Raw genomic sequence first — 20,905 nt, 5'->3', positions numbered from 1 at the left:
TGAAGAACTCGCAAGACGTCAAGCTGATCTGAACGTTTTCATCGCACTCAGCTGCACATCATCACAAATGCAATAGTAATCCGTAGTGATTGTGTCACCAAGTGTTTTTCCTGCCTTTTTTCCTACACTAAAATGACATCAGAAAGCGGAGGAACAGTCTGTTTTTATTGAACGTAATTTCTTTACTCAATGAAATCTGCATATGGACATACGCGTTCGACAAGCCTGGAGGGGATAAATACTCTCACACTTTCATGAGATAAAGTTACTCCATTAATCACTTTCTAAATCAATCTTTTACAATTGTTTATGCTCACGTGGTACTCCTGTTGTTATTTCTGCAAGCTCCACATGACAGTGAATCAGAGATTGTGTGAGTTGTGGTGAGTCGGTATGTTTGTCACCCCTCCACCATTTTTTTATCAAGTGTCATACCTCCAACTGAAGAGAGCGAGATTTCAGCAAAACAGTCCGCATATGTGACACACTCGATTAGTAAATAATCATCTGATGGCAGTTATTTGATCTAACTGGATATTTCAGATAACAGCAATTATTGTGCACCTCAAATTCCAATCACATTTTAATGCCTAAATAAGAGAATTTTAAGCAAATATACTGTATAAATGCCATCAACAACATGTTTGTGTGTCATATAGTTGAACTCCAAATGTCACTGAGCTGCACCCTGATGCGCGCCGTCAGCAGTAGTGTTGCGCGATTTACTGGTACTAACGAAGTACCGTGATAACAAAAAAATAAAAAAAATTAAAATGGTACAATATCATCTTGATAATTTCGGTGCCATATAACAGTATGCTGTCATTAGCAAAATGATATGAGATGTGACAAATTTGAAATGAAATCAGTGACAATTTGAAAATAAAATAAAAAATCTCTGGATATGACCAAGTGCGAACTTTAAACAGCAGAAGGATGTAATTGAATTAAATATTATACAGTCACATGTGCTGCACGCTACAGAATGAACAAGAGGTGCTGCTCTGCTCTGTCAGCTGATTCCCACACACACACGTGCGCACACACACATGGGCGCAGGCATGCGCACACACTCACACAAATGCAACACACACTACTGGTGCTTAATTTTCATGCAGTGTGTTTAGAGTATAAATGGCTATTAACACTTAAATGAACTCCTTGGGTGCAACTCGGAGATTTCAGCTCGACAGTCGCAACGAGATTATCCCAGCATTAATGGGAAGCTTGATATAACTAACCTGTCAAAGACATGAAGAACTCAAAGGTCTGTCAAAATAAAAGTCCCGCTAACATGAAAGCTCTATTCAAATGGATGCGTGAAATTGAAGACTACTGTATAAAAATGTAATATTCAAAAAGTATGGTTGTATTATTATTATTATTATATATCACGAATGCAAGCAGCCTTGTGCCACAGGTAATCAGATTTTCAGATTTTCATTAATGTTTTCATTAATACTGTGAAGCTCTGTTGTGCTGTATTTTATTTTACCAAAAATAAAATTGCAGTATTAATAAAATGGAGTACGAGATGCATGCATGCTTTTTTTTTTGGAGTGATGAAATGATGAAACAAAATCTCCGTTTGCTTACTGAGAAGTAAGGGCTCGTGGGTTTAATCAAAGTTAATGTGTGTAAGTGAAGAGAAATATTTTACTATTGCATGTTATATATATATATATATATATATATATATATATATATATATATATATATATATATATTTTTTTTTATAAAAAGTATAACATTTGAGTCCCAAAAACAGAAAATGTAAAATTGTCCAAAAGGAGAGACATATTTTAAGTGTTTAGAAATATTTTGATACATAAAAACATTTTTCATGTCATTCATTAGTTGTTAAAGCCTTAAAAGGAAATCATATATCCCTATTTTATTACTGATTTAGGTTATGTATTTGAAGTTAAATATGTGAAAATGACATCTTAAGGTGTATGAAGCATACATGCACCTTAAGAAATATGTAAATGTATATGTCAACTAATCGTGAAAGCCCTAAAAGAGACAATTAATCGTCATAGCCCTAAAACAGATAATCGTCATAATCTCATTTATTTGTTTGACAATTAATTGTCAGCCAAATTTCATAATAGTGACAGCCCTACCCTCGACCAAAATCGAGTTGTTTAGAGTCTGCTAGTGTGGTGCCAGCTTTAGCTGTTCTTCTGCAGTTCGTTTGCTTCCTTCTATGAAGGAGGCCTAAAGCCCTTTAGGAGTGCACTTCTTTGTGTTCTGCTAAGTGGCTCCACAAGTCAAGTCAACAAGTTTTTGCTTAACAATATGGATTTCCGGGGCCTGGGTAGCTCAGCAAGTAAAGACGCTGACTACCACACCTGGAGTCGCAAGTTCGAATCCAGGGCATGCTGAGTGACTCCAGTCAGGCTTCTGAAGCAACCAATTGGCCCGGTTGCTAGGGTGGGTAGAGTCACGTTGGGTTAACCTCCTCGTGGTCATTATAATGTGGTTCTCGCTCTCGGTTGGGTGTGCGGTGAGTTGTGTGTGGATGCCGCAGAGAATAGCGTGAATCCTCCACATGCGTTATGTCTCCGCGGTAACGTGCTCAACATGCCACGTGATAAGACGCGCGGATTGACAGTCTCAGACGCAGAGGCAACTGAGATTCGCCCTCCACCACCCGGATTGAGGCGAGTCACTACGCCACCATGAGAACGTGGAGCGCATTGGGAATTGGGCATGCCAAATTGGGGAGAAAATAAATAAATATATGGATTTCCAAAAGTATGTATTCCTGTAGTGTAAACCTATTATTTTAACTGCTGTAACAAAAGTTTAATTTACAAAACTGTTTGAAATGAGGTCAAATGTGGATCTGCAATTGAAACCTTAACTCGTTGTCCCTGATGAATGTTTTGTGAGATCTTGGTTAAGCCGACACAATCCCACTTTCCTAATGGTAGCTTCAGCTGTTTGTTGCCAGTGATTTGGTAATGATAGCTGTGTGGAAATTAAAAAATATCTGGTTGTTTGTCTTTGGTAAAGAAAAGCTTTTCAAATCCTGTTGATTAGCTGTAGATCTAGTTCAAAGTAAGCCCTAAGTGTCTAATATTTCGGAATAAAGTGGTGGAATTAGCAGGAAAAGGAGAGAAATTAAAGAATGAATGAAAAAGATTAAGTGATTTGGGTGCAATACAGGCTCAAACATGCTCTACAAAGACTATATACTGTGGATGCTATTCATCTTAGTTGTGTCTTGGAGAGCATTTACACTTGCTATGTTTTTAACGATCGGATATGATCGTGAAAAGATCAAGTGACCAAGTTTTAAAAAACCTTTTAATAGTCAAAAGTCTCTCTCTGTGAGAGGGCCTATGCTCCCCAGTCATGTCTTGGTTATGATTGTTCTTTCCAAATCATTCTCATTAAACAAAGAGTGTTTTTATTATTGAGCTGAAATGTTGGCAGGAAAATGGACTGATCTGTCACTCTGTACATATTGATTGTTTTTCCTTCCCTTTTTTGTTAACAGTCAAATCTTTTGTTTCTTTTAGAAACAGCTGTCTATTTTTAGAGGTCTCTGTTAAATTATATTTTTGGTAAAGCAAATGATATCAGAAATGTGTATTAAACAAATGCTGCTTTGTTTCCCAGAATATAAGAAAAGTGAATTTGGGTTTTCATGATTTGGACCTTTTCTTTTTCATGTATTGTTTGTCCTCTTTTATTACTGGTGTTTACTAAGGCAAGCATGACTATACCTATTGCTTATATATGAGGTTAAAGGTTTTTCAAACAGACTGATCTCGCAGTGAAATCTGAAACAGTAGGTTAACTTTTCTTTAGCCAAAATTGCCAGTGGCGAAAGCGGAAAGTGTTTTTGGGCGTATGGGCACGCGTGAGCCCCATTTTCCGAAAAATCCACAGAGGGGCGCCAAAAGCAAGTTGATTTCAACGGTACAGGCTGTAATACAGTGAAGAGGAATGCACATTTATGCTGCAAACATAAATTATATCTCAAATCATGTTGCTTAATGATGAGAGGTATGATAATACTTTTTACTATTGAAGGAGGATTCTGAGTCATATCTAGGGACCAGAAATATATATTTGGATGGTTGGCTCTTTTGACTTTACCCACTAAGCAACCACCTAAAAGCCCCTAGCATTGTGTCGGAGAGTTTTGTACAGACAAGCTCCACTCACAATTTCTCCAAAAAAATGTAAAATTATGGTTGATCTCCACATTCTCCCTTCTTATTTTCTCAGTTTATCATTCTTTTTCCATAGACGCGTATGCAGAGTTTACAGCCAGAGCCAAAGGCTCAGTACCGCAGTGTGTATGGCGCACTAAAGAGGATTGTGCGAACGGAGGGTCTCCTTCGGCCGCTGAGGGGCCTGAATATCACTGTGCTAGGGGCCGGCCCCGCCCACGCACTCTATTTCGCCTGCTACGAGCAAATCAAATGCAGCCTTAGTGATGCCATACAGAGTGGAGGCAACAGTCACATCGCAAACGGTAGGAGTAAATCAGTTATTTCCTGATAAGTGTCCATTGCTAGATTTCTATTCTGTTTCTGTTGAGTTGTTTCTACATTGGGCCAGAGTTTTGGGGGCATATTGTCACACTGTATGGGGCAAGTTGTCACAATGGAACTTGCCACTAAACCAGTTGCATTGGTTTCATGTTAACGATGGGGGGTGACGGGGGAATGTGTCTCCATTATCACAACCACCAAAGTCTACCTACACCTGTATTTAAATGTAAGCCTGTATTAAGTTTTTGGGCAAAATTTTAAAAGTAAAACGATGGCACAAATCAATTCATGATACAACAAAAGTTTTAAGTATTTTTTTTTTTTGGAGAATAGAATTCACAAAACTTATTCTTATTGAAGAGGGTTTTGATATAGGTGTTTGAAACCAAAATACAAAGTATCTGCTAAGGAAAAAACACATTTGCGCAATTGGACATTTGGCTCCAAATCTTATCGTTTCTGAGAGAAAGCCTTTGTAACAATTTGCCAGTGTGACAACTAGCCCTGGTCTCCCTATAATCAGTCAATGAGTCACAAGAGGCTGTGTGCTACAGTGATTTTATCACAGTTAAGGGGTGCCGTTAAGCTTACATGAAGTGGAGTTGCTAAAACACCTTAACCATAAAACCACTGCATTGAATGGCCTTGAGTGGCTTATTGCTGCTTGTAAAATAAGTGTTGAATACAGCAATATTATAAAAGACACTCATGTACTAAACATGGCAAATACATTTGTGGTGCATACAAGTTCCAAGTAATAGGGTTTACATTGGCTAGTGAAAATGTAGTAAATGAGTTTCTGTTCCTCACTTTATTTCACATGCTGTGACATAAAGTTTCTTTCTGTTTTCCCCTCAGGGGTTGCTGGAAGTGTTGCCACTGTCCTCCATGATGCAGTTATGAACCCAGCAGAAGGTATTCTTCTCTTTCTGTCCTGTTCGCACTATCTGTACTGTGAATATTGGATCATACCTTTTTAATACTATTATAAGGAAGCTCTTAATGTGTTTGAATAATTCATTCTAAGATAAATGTTGCAAACAATGTCTGAGCAATTCCACATTTCATTCTAAAATAATCAAATGAAATACAAAATTATTATTATGTAAGCATTAATGCATGGATTACTTCTGATAAGATTAGGCAACAGAAAAAAATACAAATGAATATAATGTATTTTATAGATCTCCAATTTTTTAGATCATGAACATTAATTAATAATTTAAACAGACATTTAAAGTTGATGTTATATCAAATGAAATTTGTAATAATTTTTATTTAATCATTAATGTAGTTGTGTTTGATTTTATTAAGATTAGGCAATCGAAAAATAATATATACAGTGCATTCAGAAAGTATTCAAACCCCTTAATTTTTTTCACATTTTGTTATGTTGCAGCCTTATGCTAAAATGCTTTGAAAAAAGTTCACATCAATCTACACTCCATACCCCATAATGACAAAGCAAAAACCAGATTTTTGATAACTTTGCAAATTTATTAAAAAGAAAAAACTGAAATATCACATTGACATAATTATTCAGACCCTTAACTCAGTACTTAGTTGAAGCACCTTTGGCAGTGATTACATCCTCGAGTCTTTTTGGGAATGATGCGAGAAGCTTTGTACACCAGGATTTGGGGATATTCTGCCATTCTTCTCTGCAGATCCTCTCAAACTCTGTCAGGTTGGATAGGGACTGTCGGTGGACAGACATTTTCAGGTCTCTCCAGAGATGTTTGATTGGGTTCAAGTCTGGGCTCTGGCTGGGCCACTCAGGGACATTCACAGAGTTGTCCCAAAGCCACTCTTGTGTTGTCTTGGCTGTGTGCTTGTGGTCATTGTCCAGTTACTTCGGCCCAAACTGAGAGTCCTTTAGATGCTTTTTTGCAAATTCCAAGCAGGCTTTCATGTGTCTTGCACTGAGGAGAGGCTTGCATCTGGACCCTCTGCCATATAGCCCAGATCAGTGTTGTAGTGATTGTTGTCCTTCTGCAAGTTTCTCCCATCTCCACACATGATCTCTGGAGCTCATCCAAAGTGACCATTGGGTTCTTGGTCACCTCTCTTACCAAGGCCCTTCTACCCCGATTGCTCTTTTTGGCCGAGCGGTCAGCTTTAGGAAGAGTCCTGGTTGTTCCAAACTTCTTCCATTTAAGAATTATGGAGGCCACTGTGGTCTTGGGAACCTTCAGTGCAGCCAAAAAAAATTTGTAGCCTTCCCCAGATCTGTGCTTCGACACAATTCTGTCTCTGAGCTCTGCGGGCAGTTCCTTTGACCTCATGGCTTGGTTTTTGTTCTGATATGCATTTTCAGCTGAGAGACCTTATATAGACAGGTGTGTGCCTTTCCAAATCATGTCCAATCAATTCAATTTGCCACAAGTGGACTCCATTCAAAGTGTAGAAACATCTCAAAGATGATCCAGAGAAATGGGATGCACCTGAGCTAAATTTCAAGTGTCATAGCAAAGGGTCTGAATACTTATGTCAATGTGATATTTCAGTTTTTTCTTTTTAATAAATTTTCAAAGTTATCAAAAATTAGTTTTTTGCTTTGTCATTATGGGGTATGGAGTGTAGATTGATAAGGCTGCAACATAACAAAATGTGAATAAAATTAAGGGGTCTGAATTCTTTCTGAATGCCCTCGGTGTGTGTGTGTATATACAGGTGCATCTCAATAAATTAGAATGTCGTGGAAAAGTTCATTTATTTCAGTAATTCAACTCAAATTGTGAAACTCGTGTATTAAATAAATTCAGTGCACACAGATTGAAGTAGTTTAAGTCTTTGATTCTTTTAATTGTGATGATTTTGGCTCACATTTAACAAAAACCCACCAATTCACTATCTCAAAAAATTAGAATACATCATAAGACCAATAAAAAAAACATTTTTAGTGAATTGTTGGCCTTCTGGAAAGTATGTTCATTTACTGTATATGTACTCAATACTTGGTAGGGGCTCCTTTTGCTTTAATTACTGCCTCAATTCGGCGTGGCATGGAGGTGATCAGTTTGTGGCACTGCTGAGGTGGTATGGAAGCCCAGGTTTCTTTGACAGTGGCCTTCAGCTCATCTGCATTTTTTGGTCTCTTGTTTCTCATTTTCCTCTTGACAATACCCCATAGATTCTCTATGGGGTTCAGGTCTGGTGAGTTTGCTGGCCAGTCAAGCACACCAACACCATGGTCATTTAACCAACTTTTGGTGCTTTTGGCAGTGTGGGCAGGTGCCAAATCCTGCTGGAAAATGAAATCAGCATCTTTAAAAAGCTGGTCAGCAGAAGGAAGCCTGAAGTGCTCAAATTTCTTGGTAAACGGGTGCAGTGACTTTAGTTTTCAAAAAACACAATGGACCAACACCAGCAGATGACATTGCACCCCAAATCATCACAGACTGTGGAAACTTAACACTGGACTTCAAGCAACTTGGGCTATGAGCTTCTCCACCCTTCCTCCAGACTCTAGGACCTTGGTTTCCAAATGAAATACAAAACTTGCTCTCATCTGAAAAGAGGACTTTGGACCACTGGGCAACAGTCCAGTTCTTCTCCTTAGCCCAGGTAAGACGCCTCTGACATTGTCTGTGGTTCAGGAGTGGCTTAACAAGAGGAATACGACAACTGTAGCCAAATTCCTTGACATGTCTGTGTGTGGTGGCTCTTGATGCCTTGACCCCAGCCTCAGTCCATTCCTTGTGAAGTTCACCCAAATTCTTGAATCGATTTTGCTTGACAATCATAAGGCTGCGGTTCTCTCGGTTGGTTGTGCATCTTTTTCTTCCACACTTTTTCCTTCCACTCATCTTTCTGTTAACATGCTTGGATACAGCACTCTGTGAACAGCCAGCTTCTTTGGCAATGCATGTTTGTGGCTTACCCTCCTTGTGAAGGGTGTCAATGATTGTCTTCTGGACAACTGTCAGATCAGCAGTCTTCCCCATGATTGTGTAGCCTAGTGAACCAAACTGAGAGACCATTTTGAAGGCTCAGGAAACCTTTGCAGGTGTTTTGAGTTGATTAGCTGATTGGCATGTCACCATATTCTAATTTTTTGAGATAGTAAATTGGTGGGTTTTTGTTAAATGTGAGCCAAAATCATCACAATTAAAAGAACCAAAGACTTAAACTACTTCAGTCTGTGTGCATTGAATTTATTTAATACACGAGTTTCACAATTTGAGTTGAATTACTGAAATAAATTAACTTTTCCACGACATTCTAATTTATTGAGATGCACCTGTATATGTATGTATATATGTTTTTTTTTATATTAACAAATATTGTCTGCAGTCAAATGTTTTTAGAATAAATTGATCATTAAACCACAATCTTTTTTTTTTTTTTTTTTAAAGAGTAGGCAATAGAAAAATATATATATATTATTATTGATGTTAATATCATTAGGCATGAGAAAAAAATATTATTTTTCCGATTAATCGCGATCTTCATTTGAACGATCTCTATTCTTAAATCCCAAGATCTATCTTTCTTTGCGCAACCCTCTACTACAATGAGAGGAAATCACTCGCATTTGCAACAACATTTCGCGCTATGCGACTAAAGTGCATATATTTGGCTGGAAAAGATTTACATTTCACTCACCAGTAATTGTGTAGTTTAGTCGTGAAGTGTTCAGCAGCGAGATCAGCGTGTTGAGTGTAAATGTTTTTAGTGTAATGTGTGTCCAAGACGAGATCCACACAAACGCATTTGTCATTGAATAATATCTCTTAATATCCTTTCTGTTCTTTACAGTCAGTTGTTGATCAAAAACAACAACTAAAATTAAACATTTAATAGAATTAAAAGATTTAATTCTAATCATGCATCGCACAGATGAGATAAAGCCATTCGAGTCCTCTCTAGTTAACATGCGCTCATTTAAAGACACTGTTTACAGAAATGCTGGTTTTTGTTAAAGAGACAGTACCGGTGTTCAACAAATCAGTGTAAATACTTGTAAATAGTACAAATTATGCAATTTAACAATAAATATGAATCAAAAATAATATATGAAATATAATATCTTATTGATTGATTGAATACATTTATTTGTTCATTTTTAAAAAGCCAAAATGTGACCAAAATGATGAAAAAGTAATAAAATATGTTTAGTAAAATTTATATTTTCCTAATGTACCTAGTTTAAAGGTCCTCTGTATAATTAACAGCATTAGCTGGGAGATAATTGATTTTATATGTGAACATTATTACTGAAATAAACCCATATGAATCGATATTGAATTGAATCAAAATTGGAATTGAAACGTATTAAGAGCTTGTGAATCTGAATCAAACTGAATCTGGAAATCTGTATTAATACCCAACCCTACAGATCATGAAAACTGTATGTCTGCATTCAAACTTTTTCGATTTTTTTTTATTTGTAATTTTTTTAGTAATTTGATCATTTAACAATTTAAATTTGAGGTTAAATCAAATTAGTTAAATAGTTCAAATTGTTTTTATTTAAGCAAATAATGCAGATATATTTGACTATTAAGATTAGGCAATAATGAAAAAAATCTATAATAATATTTTGGATGTTAAGAGATCATGAAAACTGTATGTCTGCAGTCACATTTAACATTTAACCACAAATTTTTACATTAAAATAAATATTTAAGTATTTATGCAGATGTATTTGATTACTTTTATAAAGAATAGGCAATAGAAAAAAAAAATTGTCTGCAGTCAAATTTTTAAAGTAAACATTTTTTAAACAAGTGAAATACAAAATAATTTTTATATTTTAAGCATTTATGCAGACATATTTGATTACTTTAATCAAGATTAGGCAATAGGAAAAAAAAATACATCATTAATACAATGAATTTAAATGAACACTACTCAATTTGCTCAAAATACACAAAATATTTGAAACAACTTGTTTATCGGCTAACAGAGACAATCTCAAAATGGCTAAATATCGGCCGATTAATCGGCCTGGTCAATGCATATCGGTCTATCACTACTGTCTGTGGTGTTATTACCCATCACAATAGCAGCACAGAATTGTCTGAACTCTTATTATACAAGCTTTGTGTATTTGTAAGTATTTAAAGATCAATAAGCGCATGGAAAGCTAATTAAGTTTATGGAAAAATAATGTAAAATGCTGTCAAATGTCTAAATCTCAAATGTATTTTTAAATTTCTCGGCTGGTTTGTAACAGTTAGCGTAAAATCAAATATGCACTTTCAAGAATGAGAAGTGCTATGCAGATGTTTTCAGTTGTAACATTTATGTAGTGTTTTCCCAATAGTTTCTCTCATGTTCTGTCCTTCTCTTAGTGGTGAAGCAGAGGATGCAAATGTATAACTCTCCATACCGCAGTCTATATGACTGCATACTGACTGTCAGTCGTAGGGAAGGCCTAGCCGCCTTCTACCGTAGCTACAGTACTCAACTCTCCATGAACATCCCCTTCCAGGCTGTTCACTTCATCACCTACGAGTTCATGCAGGAACATTTCAACCCTCAGCGCCAGTACCGTCCCGAAACGCACATCCTGTCCGGAGCGGCAGCGGGAGCAGTGTCTGCTGCCGTGACGACGCCGTTAGACGTGTGTAAGACTCTGTTAAACACACAGGAGAACGTAGCGCTCAGCTCTGCGCATGTTAGCGGACATCTCTCGGGTATGGTCAATGCGCTACGGACAGTTTACCGCCTAGGAGGCGTGCCAGCATTCTTTAAAGGCATCAGAGCGCGAGTGATTTATCAGATGCCATCTACAGCAATCGCCTGGTCCGTGTATGAGTTCTTTAAGTACTTTCTAACTCAACATAAACCACACATCCAGGAACCAGGAAGGGACACGGATAAGGCTGGAACCACATGAAAGTGACACCGTTAGGCCTGTTAGCACTAAATTCGAAAGGCCCAGCTGATCCAAAGAGGAGATGATTGAAGATTGTGGGTAAATTAATGTGTATGCATCTTATTGAAGAGGCCTTTGGCTCAAAGGGGAATGTAGTCACTAATTTCTTATGCAGAGAACACTCCAGCACTTCTAGCTTCTTTTTTTTGTTTTTTGTTTTTGTTTTTGTTGATAACACATTAATTTATTGGAAGAGTTTATTGGTGTTACAAGAACAGGGGATGTATGGACATTGCACACTATGGAACATAACTGCTATACAGATAATGTTAGTCATGTTTCAACCCACCTAACATATATTTATGATTGCAAATGATATTATATACATACTCGTTTACATTGCATATTATATACACATGCATATTTATATATATTTAAAAGATGTCATCTTCTCAATGACGAACAAAAGGTATGTTTAACTTCACTCCGTTTATTTGATTGGCTTTTCTAGGCTTATGGGTTCAGATGAGTCACATTTGTTTGCCTTTATCTAGATGTGTGTTTTTAAATGACATTCCTGAGTTCTGTTGCGGAATAAACAGACCAAATATTTTATTTTAATGCCTAACCACCAGCGAAAAGATGTATGGGCTTCAAACCCTGCATTTTGGTTTGAATCAGAAACAACAGAGGTTTTAAACCTCAAAATGTGTCTTATCTTGTTTAGAAAAGCTCTAAAATCCAGTGAAAAGATCATGTGGGACGTCAGATCTCAGTTTTCATACATTCATCCCAAAGATGATTTTAAACTCGCTCAGTTATAAAAACTATTTATTTTTGACATTTTAATTTCCAAAGACTGAATTGGATCCCAGGTAAATCAAATTGCCTGATTTCACTGCTGTAGGTAAACTGAAGCACTTACTGATTGTGTATTGTGTCCTCTTATTTATTGGAAATGATGATATTCAGTTTAGTAATGAGAGGTAGTTCAGACAGTGAAAAGCTGTGATCGAATAGCTGAAATCGGTGTGTGTGGTAACTATAGATACTTTATCTTTTAGGACATAATTGTCATTATATATTACCAATCAAGACTAGCATGTATATATGCATTGATTTTTGTGACTTTGAAAGATCTCTTCTTTTAAGACTCCTAAAACTTCAGTGTGCACGAAAGTTTTGTGGTTGCAGTTTAAATCCACAGCCTAGAATTATATCTTTGTTCATAAACAAAGTACATAGGAGGATGCAGAATTTCACAAATCTCATGAAAACATCTCTGGGTCATATTTCACCCCTGATACTATATATATATATACACACACACGGTTGAAGTCAGAAGTTTACATACACCTTAGCCAAATACATTTAAATTCAGTTTTTCACAATTCCTGACATTTAATCATAGAAAACATTCCCTATCTTAGGTCAGTTAGGATCACAATTTTAAGAATGTGAAATGTCAGAATAATAGAAGAGAAAATTATTTATTTCAGCTTTAGCATTGCCTTTAAATAGCACTGCCTTTAAATTGTTTAACTTGGGTCAGACGTTTTGGGTAGCCTTCCACAAGCTTCTCACAATAAGTTGCTGGAATTTTGTCCAATTCCTCCAGACAGAACTGGTGTAACTGTGTCAGGTTTGTAGGCCTCCTTGCTCGCACACACTTTTTCAGTTCAGCCGACAAATTTTCTATCAGATTAAGGTCAGGGCTTTGTGATGGCCACTCCAATACCTTGACTTTGTTGTCCTTAAGCAATTTTGCCACACCTTGTTGGTATGCTTGGGGTCATTGCCCATTTGGAAGACCCATTTGCGACCGAGCTTAAACTTCATGGCTAATGTCTTGAGATGTTGCTTCAATATGTCCACATCATTTTCCTTCCTCATGACGCCGTCTGTTTTGTGAAGTGCACAAGTCCCTCCTGCAGCAAAGCACCCGCACAACATGATGCTGTCACCCCCATGCTTCATGGTTGGGATGGTGTTCTTTGGCTTGCAAACCACCTCCAAATATAACGATGGTCATTATGGCCAAAAAGTTCAATTTTTGTTTCCTCAGACCAGAGGTAATTTCTCCAGAAAGTAAGATCTTTGTCCCCATGTGCACTTGCAAACTGTAGTCTGGCTCGGTTTTGGAGCATTGGCTTCTTGCTTGCTGAGCAGCCTTTCAGGTTATGTTGATATAGGACTCGTTTTTATTGTGGATATAGATACTTGTCTACCTGGTTCCTCCAGCATTTTCACAAGGTCCAATGCTGCAGTTCTGGGATTGATTTACACTTTTCGCACCAAACTACGTTCATCTCTAGGATACAGAATGCGTCTCCTTCCTGAGCGGTATGATGGTTGCTTGCTCCCATGGTGTTTATACTTGCGTACTATTGTTTGTACAGATGAACATGGTACCTTAAGGCATTTGGAAATTACTCCCAAGGATGAACCAGACTTGTGTATGTCCACAAATTTTTTTCCCATGATGTCAGGCAAAGAGGCACTGAGTTTGAAGGTAGGCCTTAAAATACATTCACAGGTACACCTCCAATTAGTCAATTAGCTTATCAGAAGCTAATTGCCTAAAGGCTTGACATCATTTTCTGGAAATTTCCAAGCTGCTTAAAGGCACAGTTAACTTACTGTATGTAAACTTCTGACCCACTGGAATTGTGATATAGTCAATTAAAAGTAAAACTGTCTGTAAACAATTGTTGGAAAAATTAGATGAAGTAGATGTCCAAAACGACTTGCCAAATTATAGTTTGCTAATATGAAATCTGTAGAGTGGTTGAAAAATGAGTTTTAATGACTTCAACCTAAGTGTATGTAAACTTCTGACTTCAACTGTGTATATATACACCGATCAGCCACAACATTAAAACCAAAAAAAGTCCCACTCGTGCCACCAAAACAGCTCTGACCCATCGAGGCATGTCTCCACAAGACCTTTGAAAGTGTCCTATGGAATCTGGCACCAAGACATTAGCAGCAGATCCTTTAAGTCCTGTAAGTTGTGAGGTGGGGCCTCCATGGATCTGACTTTTTGGTCCAGCACATCTCATAAATGCTCAATCGTATTGAGATCTGGGGTATTTGGAAGCCCAGTCAACACCTTGAACTCTTTGTCATGTTCTTTAAACCATTCCTGAACAATTTTTGCAGTGCGGCAGGGCGTATTATCCTGCTGAAAGAGGCCACTGCCATCAGAGAATACCGTTACCATGAAGGGGTGTGCGTGGTCTGCAACAATCATTAGGTAGGTGGTACGTGTCAAAGTAACATCCACATGATCGCCAGGACCCAAGTTCCCATCAGAACATTGCCCAGAAAATCACACTGCCTCCGCCAGCTTGCCTTTTTCCCATAGTGCATCCTGCTGCATCTCTTCCCCAGATAAACGACACACACGTACCTGGCCGTCCACATGATTTAAAAGGAAACGTGATTCATCAGACCAGGCCACCTTCATCCATTGCTTCAGGGTCCAGTTCTGACGCTCACTGTAGGTGCTTTTGGCGGTGGACAGGGGTCAGCATGGGCACTCTGACCGGTCTGTAGCTACGCAGCCCCATACGCAGCAGGCTGCGCTGCACTGTGTGTTCTGACACCTATCTTGGCCATTATTATGTTTTTCAGCAGTTTGCGCTACAGTAGCTCTTCTGTGGGATCAGACCAGACAGGCTTGCCTTCGCTCCCCACGCGCATCAGTGACCCTGTCGTTGGTTCACCGGTTGTCCTTCCTTGGACCACTTTTGTTAGGTACTAACCACTGCATACCAGGAACACCCCACAAGACCTGCTGTTTTGGAGATGCTCTGACCCAGTCATCTAGCCATCACAATTTGTCTCTTGTCGAAGTCGCTCAGATCCTTACGCTTGTCCATTTTTCCTGCTTCCAACACATAAAATTCAAGAACTGACTGTACACTTGCAGCCTAATATATCCCACCCCTTGACAGGTGCCATTGTAACGAGATAATAAATGTTATTCACGTCACCTGTCAGTGGTTTTAATGTTGTGGCTGATCAGTGTGTGTGTATCTTTTTTTGCATCATGACATTATTTTCAAAACAAGTTTGCCATAAAATTCCCTTTACCATAAAGCATCCAGATGTTTACCTTTAAATTTTTTTTGTTATTTTTGTAATTGTCTTTATTCTCAATTATGGAGCTTATTAGTTTATTATTAGTGTAATACAGTTTGACAGTAAAACATTTGTAATTAAAATCAAGATAAATTTAAGAAAGTACGACAAATGCTACCATAATGTATAAATTCAATTTATAAAATAAATATTTTTTTATCCAATTAGTAAAAAAAAAATAAAAAATGTTAAAGAAAAAAAATCTACTAACTCTAATTTCTTTATGCAAAACAGCACTTTTTTTTTCTTTCGATTTTAGGGCGAAATACAACCCAGACATGTACTTGACAGGTTTCATGAGATTCACCCTGATGGCATTAGAAAAGGACTTGCGCCATCAGCAATGTTCTTCCCTTGACAATCTGTTTCAGTCCGGGACCAGGTTTACTCTGTTTCTGAACTGTTGTGTGGTTCACTAAATTCAAACTCCAATTCAGAATGTAGCCTTGAGTGTTTACCTTCATTGGAGTAGATGCTGTATTTAATTTGACGCGAACGAAAACAAGGCTGTGCGGGATTATGAAAATGTGTCTTTCTGCAAATTCAGTATTTAGTTGCCAAAAAAAGTTTTATTGTCTGAATGGTGGACATCAAGGTACACAATAGTTCCACATACTGGGCCTCATTCATGAAGCACAAGCAGAACAAATTCCTGTGTAAATCATTTGTAAATCCAGTCTTGCATAAATTGCACTTTGGATATAATGCAATACTGTATGGAATAATGTTTTTACAAGCTATTTTACATCTGACGTACTCTACGTCAATCCCTCACAGCCTTGTTCATTAGCATCAAATATGGTGCCCATTCGCTGGTCTACGAAGGATTTACACTGGAATCACGCACAATAATCTAACGAGTGGAGAAATACAATTGTAAATGGTGTATAACATTTTGAAAAGTTGTCAATTTTGGCAACTTCTTATTTGAATTTTAGCTCTTGATTGAGAGGATACGTGTATGCAAGTTATCATGTTTGACAGATGAAACAAGCGCACATACACAAAGCGTTTAGCTGTCTTAGATGACACAAAGGCAGCTTTTGTTTTTCCTGAGTGTGATATTTATTTTTATTTTTTTAACTTGCCACTTTACATGCTAGCAATCAATGTCTGAAATATATGTAGTATTGCGCTTTTAGCCTTATATCTAAGTTAAGCCATTTTTCAGTGTTCCTTGAAGTTTCCGTTTTCTTGGATGGAGTTGGTGTGTCTCCGAAGCCTATGCAGATTCCCATGTTTGTGTGTGTGGGACGGTGTGTGAGAATTTCTGGCTGTACAATGGGCTGACTGGTTCAGCTGGCAGTGTTCTGTTTGGTCTATGCCTTTCCTGTGTCCTCTCACATCCTGTTCCCTTAGACTATTGTCTCTGGCCTTCTGTTTTTTTTTTTCCAGTTCCAAAAGGTTAAACACTGGAATTTGTGAATCCAAGGACATTTTTTGTTTGTTTGCCTTCTAATTATTGGTTTATTGGTTCAGAGCTTCATTACTAATGCTTTTCTAGTTCTGCTATCAGACCAGTTGTTTTTCTGCTGCCACTAGCATCTAGGAACCAAAGAAATGGACTCTTCGGTCATTCCCTCCCTACCATAAAGTATGGCTTTTTAACATGTAGAAAGCTAAATTTTTGTATATTTAATAACTTAGACCTGCCAGTAGTCATCAGTTTAATTTGTTGATGGGAGAAAATGGTGTTAGCGTTGTGTTTTTACTAAGGTGTAGTGACATTTTTTCCTTTTTAGGCTGCATACAGCTGGGATATTATTTATAACAGTGATAGTGGACACTTCAGGCACACTGTCTGACTGTCACTGCATTAGATAACAAAATACCAAACCAAGTGGCATCTGCAAACAGATGATTATTTTTTCTCAGAACTCAGTACTTCACTTTTCTGAGCCATTTTTGCAATGACTTTTAATCAGCTGGTGTCAAGGTGATTTTAGTGGATGTGTAAGGTCAGTTCCGCTGTGTCCTAGCAGGGTAACCACAGGTGTAGTTCATTACTTTATGGACATATTCCACAAAAACCATAAAGTGTTTGAGGCCTATGTTTCCTATTTGCTATTTGTTTTGAGCAGGATGTCTTTTGTTGTGTTTAAAACCTGACAGACTTTTTTTGTGTGTGTGTGTGAAGTATTTAGCTTGAAAAGTGTGCTTATGCTATCTTTCTTAAAAAATACATGTCATTTGGTTTTATATTTTGTAATGTAATGTAATAACATCCATGCATTAAGTGTGCCTTAAAGGAGTAGTTCACCCAAAAATGATAATTCTCTCATCATTTACTCACCATCTCAAACTCTTTCTTCTGCAGAACACAAAGATATTTTAATGGGGATATAATGCGAATATATCCATAAAATGCAAGTGAACGGGGTCCAACACTTTCAAGTTTAATAAAGGCAGCATAAAGGTAATCCATACTGGAGTGGTTTAATCCAAGTCTTCTGAATAAACAGACCAGATATAACTCCTCTTTCACTATAAATCTCGCCCTCTGCAGTCTCCTAGGTGCGATCATGATTTGAAGCTCGATTACACTTCGCTTGACACAGTTGCTGAGCGAGTAAATAATGAGAGTTATTTTTGGGTGAAATATTCCTTAAAGTTTCCACTTAAAGTTTCCAAATAGGTTTTGGGACCACTGTATTTATCTTAAAGGGCATACAAAGCAAATTCCATGTTTAACCTTTGTGTTGACTGACAACATACTACTGTCTTTTACTATTTGGCATCATGTTGTTCTGCGGTGGAAACCCCATGGGTTCGATTTGCGTCCAGCATTTTTTTAATTCTTAGTATCTGATTGCTTTGCAAAACTATCCATTTTTAAAATAAACATTGTATTTTAATCTATTTTAAATCATATGTCAGTTTTACTTTGAAAATGTTTGGTTTTGGGCCAGTATAGACAACATTGCCTTTGGTTTTGCCTTAAATTTATCTTCACCTACTATGCTTTAAGAAAACAGGAGCGCGATTTATCAATGTCTTTTCTTGATAATTGCCACATTATAGAAAAGATTTGCTGCAATTGTGCTCCTATTAAAGATACAGTGCAACATGAAGAACTTTGATAATGCCAGCCGCTTTGTACGCTCATTCGAAAAGAAGTGGGAGGTTTTTGAAAGAGTGCCATCTAGAGTACTAAAGTGTTTTTTTTAACAGCATAGAAAACAAACAATAATGTAGACACATTAAGTTCATTGATTTGTGGAAACGCTGCTACAGTCTGTTACACTGGAGCTGAAATAAATTTCACAATGAAGATTAAAAATGACAATGTTCTTATGAACTGATTTCAATAATGAATTTTTAAATAATCAAGTTCAGCTTTGGCCAGCTTTTAAATAAACGAGATGGTAAATATTAGATTCAGAAGTAGAAGAATTTGAATATGCAAAGTGTTCTTGATAAAGAGACCAGGGCTAGTTTTCACACTTTTTCAGTGTGGGACTATTTTGAAAGTCTGTTTCACGACACATACATTGAAGTCTTGACTACATCAAAACTATTGTACATTTGCCCAGAAAAAAAAAAAAAAAAGATACTGCTCATTTAACATCTGATAACCTTTAATGACTATGTGCCGCAAGGTGAGGCATGTTGTCACACAATATTGGATAAGTTGTCTCAATGGGATCCTCCTGTTATTTACACTGATTTGAGAAGAATACCTTATTGGCCAGATATGAAATACTGTAAACTCAAAGAAGCCATCTTCTACATATCTGTGTTTAAAATTTATTAAAGGAATTATAGGATTCATAAAAACTATATTTAAGTTTTAGACTATTGGAGTTTGAAACCAACATGCAAAATCACTGCAGGGAAAAAACAAGAATTTAAACTTTTTTTCTCAAATGCTCTTAGTGTATCATATATATTCCTGTAAAAATGTTTCCTTATGACAAATGTGAGTTTACTTGAGGGTATTTTGCCTGTAGAGGGCGCTGTAGACCAGAGTTCTGTTCACCATGTCTTGTACTACAACTTGTTATATTGTGCCCTTTTCATTAAGAACTAAATAATAGAAGGGACTGGTTTCTGACTGTTGTGAGAATGCACGGGAGTGTTACTGGAATCATCAAACACAATCTACTATGAAACAGTGGTTGTCAAAGACCTTTTAAATGCATTATTAAAACTTCAATCATTTCAACATGTCATCAGTGCTTTATTTAATCTCGGCCTAAAGTCAGTCATATTGCTTTTATAGTATATTATTCACCTCTCTAGCTAATAAGGCTCTTACACCCTAGCCAATAAGTTACCATACATTTTCATTATAATTTTTAGGTTAAGAATTAGTTTATTTAGGATTTAAACACTGAACATGCGGCCCCTATTTATTTATTTTGCCATCTTCTTGCTGCAGGGCATTGCTATGGGGGTTTATAGGGAGTTCTTGGTAGTTGCTAGATGGTTGCAAACTAACCAAAGTCAAAAGAGCCCACCTCCTTAGGTGTCTGTGATATTCTAGTCCCTAGACAGGGCTGCGGTCAGTTATACACTTTATTATCTGCCCGGTGAAGATCATAGGTCTGATTGTTTAGAAAAGTAATAGCATGTTTTTCTCTACAAGCAGCACGATTTATGGTAAAATTTCAAGTCTGTAGCTAGCATAACCGATGTGGGATGAGAAGTTTGTTCAAATCCCTGAACCTAAGCATGAGTAAAAGAAATATTGCAAGCACCTAATCTGCCATTTAAGGTGTACTTTCATTTGCAATTTTTAGAATTTTCATTGAGTTGTTGGTGCTTCACAGGATGCTGTTTAACTCAGGAAAGATGATATCAGCTCAGGGACTCTGCAGACTAAATGAGAGACTTCCCCCTTAAAGAATGATATGCATACTTCATGAAACCCAAACCGTGACTATACTATACTGTTAAAAATATCTCTTCTCACACATATTCTCTTTATTTGCTAAGAGGGCTTGTGTATGGACACAACTATGCATGAGGAACAAGTTTTTAGCTTCATTCTTCAGCTTTAGACTGATTGGATGGGAGGAATTCCAGCTCTGCTACTGCTTAATACTGTTAAAAGAGTTTACTGCCTGCCTGTGTTAAACATAGCAGACACATGAATGTTTTAAGGTTTAAATGTCTGAGAATATGTGTGTGATTGCATGGCCCCGATTGACCCTCTAAGTGAGGAGCCTTCACAGGATCGCAGCAACCCTGACCTTTGACCCCATCAGGAGTGACCAATCATGTGCAGGCAGGGTCAGATAGCGGGGGGACGCAGACATGGGTCTCTGACTGTCGGCATTATCATGACGGATTCACGCAGTGCTCTTACCAGCAGCCCTGTTACAGGCCATTTACAGGCTTGGGACAAACATGACTATTAATCAAACGCATTGGGATTCTCAATGGGAACTTGAAGAAGAGATACAAAATGGAGAGA

The 20,905-nt window shown here is 37.4% G+C and overlaps 1 protein-coding gene across 2 annotated transcripts in view; it reads left to right on the top strand.

Moving 5' to 3' along the window:
- Positions 1-20,905, top strand: part of LOC127423974 (mitoferrin-1-like) — a 63,930-nt gene that overhangs the window by 16,260 nt on the left and 26,765 nt on the right. Inside the window, exons 2-4 of one of the 2 annotated variants that reach the window (XR_007894401.1) lie at positions 4,267-4,495; positions 5,373-5,429; positions 10,814-11,439. Coding sequence is in view for 1 of the 2 variants with exons in the window: in XM_051668713.1 (XP_051524673.1) it covers positions 4,267-4,495; positions 5,373-5,429; positions 10,814-11,361 (834 nt within the window). In the remaining variant the exon portion in view is untranslated. Of the gene's footprint in view, positions 1-4,266; positions 4,496-5,372; positions 5,430-10,813; positions 19,652-20,905 lie in introns of those variants that run through there. The other variant, XM_051668713.1, reaches the window with a different exon arrangement.

This window comes from Myxocyprinus asiaticus, chromosome 33 (assembly GCF_019703515.2).
Source record: "Myxocyprinus asiaticus isolate MX2 ecotype Aquarium Trade chromosome 33, UBuf_Myxa_2, whole genome shotgun sequence".
Classification (NCBI taxonomy): Eukaryota; Metazoa; Chordata; class Actinopteri; order Cypriniformes; family Catostomidae; genus Myxocyprinus; species Myxocyprinus asiaticus.
This window is presented reverse-complemented; position numbering and strand designations above follow the sequence as displayed.